The sequence below is a fragment of the Grammomys surdaster genome, unplaced genomic scaffold (genome assembly GCF_004785775.1).
Source record: "Grammomys surdaster isolate TR1022 unplaced genomic scaffold, NIH_TR_1.0 325, whole genome shotgun sequence".
Lineage (NCBI taxonomy): Eukaryota > Metazoa > Chordata > Mammalia > Rodentia > Muridae > Grammomys > Grammomys surdaster.
The window spans coordinates 1,940,315-1,946,314 of record NW_021604744.1 but is presented as its reverse complement, the minus strand read 5'-3'; the positions used below and the strand labels follow the sequence as shown (position 1 = coordinate 1,946,314).

General features: G+C 42.0%; 1 protein-coding gene across 1 annotated transcript in view; it reads right to left on the bottom strand.

The window, feature by feature from the left end:
* The window catches only part of Rint1 (RAD50 interactor 1), a 28,710-nt gene that overhangs the window by 16,735 nt on the left and 5,975 nt on the right, over nt 1-6,000 (bottom strand). The window contains exon 4 of the mRNA XM_028778104.1: nt 3,826-4,067. Within this exon, the coding sequence (XP_028633937.1) occupies nt 3,826-4,067 (242 nt within the window). The remainder of the gene's footprint in view (nt 1-3,825; nt 4,068-6,000) is intronic.

The following is a 6,000-nucleotide window of genomic DNA, read 5'->3' as shown; positions in this document are numbered from 1 at the left end:
TAATGTAAGTGCCAGAGACTGAACTCAGATGCTTATGCTTGCATAGCGAGCATTGTGCTGCCTAAACCATTACCTAAATCCCTCTTTGGAATAATTTCACGCTCAGAAAAATTTTCTCCTTCATGATATAAGATTACATTTAGGGTAGAATGAAGCATTACATGGCTTGCCTACTTTTTTTTCGAGACAGGGTTTCTCTGTGTAGCCCTGGCTGTCCTGGAACTCACTCTGTAGACCAGGGTGGCCTCAAACTCAGAAATCCGCCTGCCTCTGCCTCCCAAGTGCTGGGATTAAATGCGTGCGCCACCACTGCCCGGCTCCTACTTCTTTCATCTGGCAATCACATCGCAGGAACACGGAGTCCCCCCTGTAACACCCTAAGAGCCTGTGTTCCAGATGTTTTCCTCCACCTGTCTCTCCCCGCTCCTAAGGACAGATGTGCCACATTCTTTCAGGCAATACTCATGGTTGCAGGCAGGACTTCTTTCATAGAAGTCATAGCTCCTGGGATAATGTAACTAGTAGCTGGAACAGTGAAAGACAGTAACCTTCAGTTTTTATCTATTTTGCACCATTGTTACCATCTCTACATAAAAAAAAAAGTATTCCAAATTAAATGTTTCATTAAATTAAATAAAGACCACTATGCTTTAAAAATGTAGCCAGGCACAGTGACACACACATGCAGGCACAGTGACACACACACACAATCCTTGCACTGTACACTGGGGAAACAGGGGCAGAAGGATCAGGAATTCACGGGGCCATGAGACCAGCCTAGACCCTTCCATTAAAAAAAGAAATGAGATGGGGCTGGAGAGGCAGCTCAGCAGTTAGAGCACTGGCTGCTCTTCCAGAGTTCAATTCCCAGTACCCACATGGTGACTCACAACCATCTATACTAGTATCTGATGCTCTCTTCTGGTGTGCAGGTATGTGTGAGATAGAGCACTCATATACATAAAATAAACAAATAAATCTTTAGAAAAAAGAGAAAGAAGAGACAGGCACAGGGTACACGCCTTTAATCCAGCACTCAGGAGGTGGAGACAGGCAGATCTCTGTGAGTTCAAGATCAGTCTGGTCTATAGAATGAGTTCCAGGTCAGCCAAGGCTACATTGGGACTCTATCTCAAAACCCAAAATGTTATTTTACAGAAGAACAGAAAATGTACAAGTAACCACACATTATAAATTTTCCAGAATTATATATAACACCGAAACATGAAGGACAGAGTATAGAAACAAACAGAATGACAGCGGCATGTGACACTGATCACGATAATGTCCATACAAAACACTGCCAGGATGCTAGTTCAAGCAAGGAGAGGGGTGGGGGAGAGAAGGAGAGAGAGAGAGGGAGAGAGAGAATAGAGAGAAAGAGACCGAGAGACTGACAGAAGCAGAGAGAGAGAAAAAGCAGAATAAAAACTAGTCATTAAAGGGAAATTTGGAGATGAAAAAGTCTCATAAGTTCAAAAAATGGAAATAGAAATGTTATCACAAAGACCTAAGAGGAAAAACTCTATTATTAAGGGAGTGAAATAACTGTCTGTATGGTACTTATTATTAATTTGATTCTTATTCAAAATGATTCCTGGGTTAAAATTCTCTTTTAAATAATTCAAGTACCAAGAAACCTATGATAACTAAAGTCTTGCTTCGGTCAATCTCTTTGGCTACTACACAAGGGAAATTTTCAAACAACGTAGAAGCGCACTCTGCTTACGAAGTTATTAATATTACCCTGTCAGAGGGGCGAGGAGGGAGAGAGTGACGTAAAGCAGGGTTTAAGGTCCTTTAAGAGAGGTCTCAGGGAGATGGCTCAGCACATAAAGTACTTCAGTGCCAGCTTGAGGACCCATTACACCCACATGAGAAGTAAGGCGTGGTGATACACCTGCAGTCCCAGCACAGGAAGGGACACAGGGACACTGGGGAGTCACTAGCCAGCCAGCCTAGCCAAGCTGTGAGCTCTGGGTTTAGTGAGAGACTGTCTCAGAAAATAAAGACAGCCAATATTAAATTTGGAGGGGACAGGGGACCATACCATGAAACAGAATACTCTCCCCACTGAGGCAGAAATGTTACTCTGGCTTGAGAGGCAAGACCAGATGCAATTAACCCGTAGCATTCGCAAAATATATGTGAACTTTATTTCTCTTTTTATCAAAAGAACTTTCTTATTTTTCCTTACTCAAAGATAGTTCAACTCTGTTATTCATCTAAGAACACTGTATAGTTTTTTGGGTTTTGTTTTTTTTTTAAGACAAGATCTGGCCATGTAGCCATAAGTTGATCTTGAACTTACTATCCTCCTGCCTCAGCCTCCCAATAATTGAGATTACAGATTTGCACCAACACACTGGCCTAACTCTGCTGTTCTTTCTGTTTGTTGTTGTTTTTGAGATCAGGTCTCAATGTGGAGCCTGGGTTTTCCTGGAACTCACTATGTAGACAAAGCTGGCCTAAAGCAACCCTCCTGCTTCAGTCCCCCAAGTGTTGGGATTACAAGTGTGTTCCATCACACCCAGCCCATGGTTCTTTTGTTTGTTTGTTTGTTTGTTTGTTTTGTTTTGTTTTGTTTCGAGATAGGGTTTCTCTGTGTAGTCCTGGCTGTCCTGGAACTCACTCTGTAGACCAGGCTGGCCTCAAACTCAGAAATCCGACTGCCTCTGCCTCCCAAGTGCTGGGATTAAAGGCGTGCGCCACCACTGCCCAGCCATGGTTCTTTTTAAAGAGTCATTTATTTACTTACTCACTTACTTACTCAGTTTTTTGAGACAGGATTTCTCTGTGTAGCTCTGGCCTGATACTCACTCTGTAGACCAGACTAGCCTCTAACTTACAGAGATCCACCTGCGTCTGCCTCCAAGTGCTGGGATTAAAGGTATATAGCACCACTGCCCAGCCAATCACTTATTTTATCTGTACAAGTCCTTTGCCTGCATGTATATTACATGTGCCATACGTGTGCAGTGGCAATGGAGACCAGAAAAGGGCACTGGATTCCCCTGAACTGAAGTTACAGAGGCACGAATTCCAGAAACTGAATCCAGGTCCTCTGTAGAACAGCAAGTGCTTCTAACTGCTAGGCCATGTCTCAGCTTCTCACAATGCAGGTCTTATTAGATGATATCCATATTTTAAAAATTCATATTCAGGCTTCAGAGATGGCTTAGCACTTAAGAGCACTGACTGTTCTTCCAGAGATCCTGAGTTCAATTCCCAGCAACCACATGGTGGCTCACAACCATCTGTAATGGGATCTGATGCACTCTTCTGGTGTGTCTGAAGAGAGTGACAGTGTATTCATATATAAAACTAATAAATATTAATTTAAAAAATTCAAATTCTAGTGATGAAATACTGTTCAATATTTGACAACTATTTGACAATTTGACAATGTTAGTAGGAATACTGAAGATCATACTCAGGGAAATCTAGCATTAGAAACAGTAGTTTTTACCATGTGTTCAAAATGCGCCTCCTTAGCCTTGAATTTTTAACTTAAAGAGGCCAGCCTGGTCTACAGAGTGAGTTCCAGGATGGTCAGGCTACACAGAGAAACCCTGTCTCAAAAAACAAAAATGAAACAATAACAAAATTTTAACTTACTTATATTACTTTCTTTCAAATGCAAATTAAGCTACCTGAAAAGTTTATATTCATTCACAAGAGAGCAAAATAAGCATATAAAATGTTATTTTCCCAACAACAGGTAAAATTATAATCTCTAATTAACTCAATTATTTAATAGCATAGATATACTCTCTGAGACTGAGCCTCAAAGGAAACTATAACACTGAGAACAGTGCCGCCTACCTTAGCTCCTCGATCTGTGAAACCCACTTCAGGTATGTGAGATGCCGCCCGATCTCTTCTATCTGGTTGATCATGGCTCCAAGATCATCCATCCAGGGCTGAGCAGTCAGCAAATGGCTGTTAATGGAGCTGAAGAGAGGTGCTTCCTGTTCTAGAAACTCATTAAGAACTTGTTTGGATTCCTCTGCATCTTTTAAAGCACTTTGAATTCTTTTAGGGATTTCTGATGAAATTGTAAGTACCTAACAACACACAAAAATATTAGCAAGGAGATAAAATGTTAGCTAAGTCTTTTCCAAAAACATGTTCCAACAGAACTCAAAGTTTTCCATTTAAAATTTCAAGTTAGCTGGACATGGTGGTGCACATCTTTAATCCCAGCACTTAGAAGGTAGGTGCAGGAAAATCTTTGTAAATTCAAGATTACATCTGGGGTTACAGGTCAGTTACAGTATGAGACAGTCTTAGAAACAAAATATAAAGACCCACCAAACAAAAGATTTGGGTAGTCCCAGCAGTTGGGAGGCAGAAGCATAAGAACCAGGACTTCAAGGTCAGCCCTAGCTATTTATTGAGTTCTAGGCCAGCCTAGGCTACATAAGACAGTCTCAAAAAGAGCAAATCAAAGGATGTAAGCTAGTTTTGTAGGTAAACTACTTGTCACACAAGCATGAGAAGCAATGTGCCTGCATCCCTCGTGCTAGGAGGGCAGAGGCAGCTGGACCCTGTTCCACAGCCAACCAGTCAAGCTCAATCAGTGTGCTCCAGGTCAGTAAAAGACCCTGTCTCAACCAAATGGCTGAGGCTAACAGTGACAGAGATAGACACCAGACGGTGACCTCATGGACCTATTTGTCTGGATATATATTTGTGTGTGTGTGAGTGTATACATATACATATACATACACATATACATATATATAGAGAGAGCTCCCAACACATGGCTCCTTAGCAAGTATCTGGAACACGGAAAGCATACAGCCAGAGATCTCTTGCTTCACCTACTGAGTTATTTTCCTTCAAAAAACAAATGCAGCTGCAATTGAAGCTATACTGATAATCAGCTGGGATGTCTCAACAGTAGACCACTGGCCTAGTGTGCACAGGACTCCGTTCAATTTTCAGCACCACAGGGAAAAGATCTTTTAAAGTAGGCAAGGTGGCACACACTTGTAACCTCAGTACTTGGGAGGTAGAGGCAGAAGGATCAGGCGTTCCATGTCAGCCTCAGCTACAGAGGTGTTGGAGGTTAGCCTGAGTTATATGAAGCCCTGCCTCATATACCTGAGATACATTTGGTCCCCTATATTTTGCTGAAGCCTAGGATGAGACCTACTGATTTGGTAAGAAGATATTCAGGCAATGTCTTTAGACATGTCATTTATTAAGGGATATTTTTATGAGGGCTTGGGAAGATTCTATTCCCAGAAACCAGAATGGACTGAAGTCTCTGGCCTGTGGTGGCATCTGCACTAAACAACATGTCCCACCCCCAGTCATGCAATTAAATACATGTTTTCAAATGTTTTTATCATATATGGTAAACATAAGTCAATATTAGACATCAGAATTAATGACTAATATTTTATTTTATTTTTATTTTGAGATAGTCTCATGTATCCTAAGCTGACCTTGGACTTCTGATCATTCTGCTTCCAACTTATAAGTGCTGGGATTACAGGCTAATGCCACCACACAGAATTGTATAGAATTTCAGCTCAACCAACTCTGAACCCAGCACTATGCTAGGGATATGAGGGCAACATCTGCCCTTAAGTATGGAAGAGACACATGTAAGCATGCATTCTCACAAGCAACACACTAGCCTGGGCACGGCAGCACACACCTTTACTGCCAGCACTCAGAAGGCAGGGGCAGATGGGGCTCTGTGAGTTCCAGGTCAGCCTGGTCTACAGAATAACTTTCAAGCCAGTCAGGGCCAGAGTGATCCCTCAGCACCAAGAAAACTACCTGACCTAGGAGCTGGGACAAACAGTGTGCTACAATAGCGCTTCTGACACCTAAATATGTACAAGAATCACCTGAAGATCTTATCCTAATACACAGAATCTAACTCAAGGGAAGAAGAAAGAGCAGATGGGCAGGTAGGGAGAGACCAGATCATAGTAGTCACAGAAGAACATTCTTGGTACAAGAGATAACAGGAACGCTTAC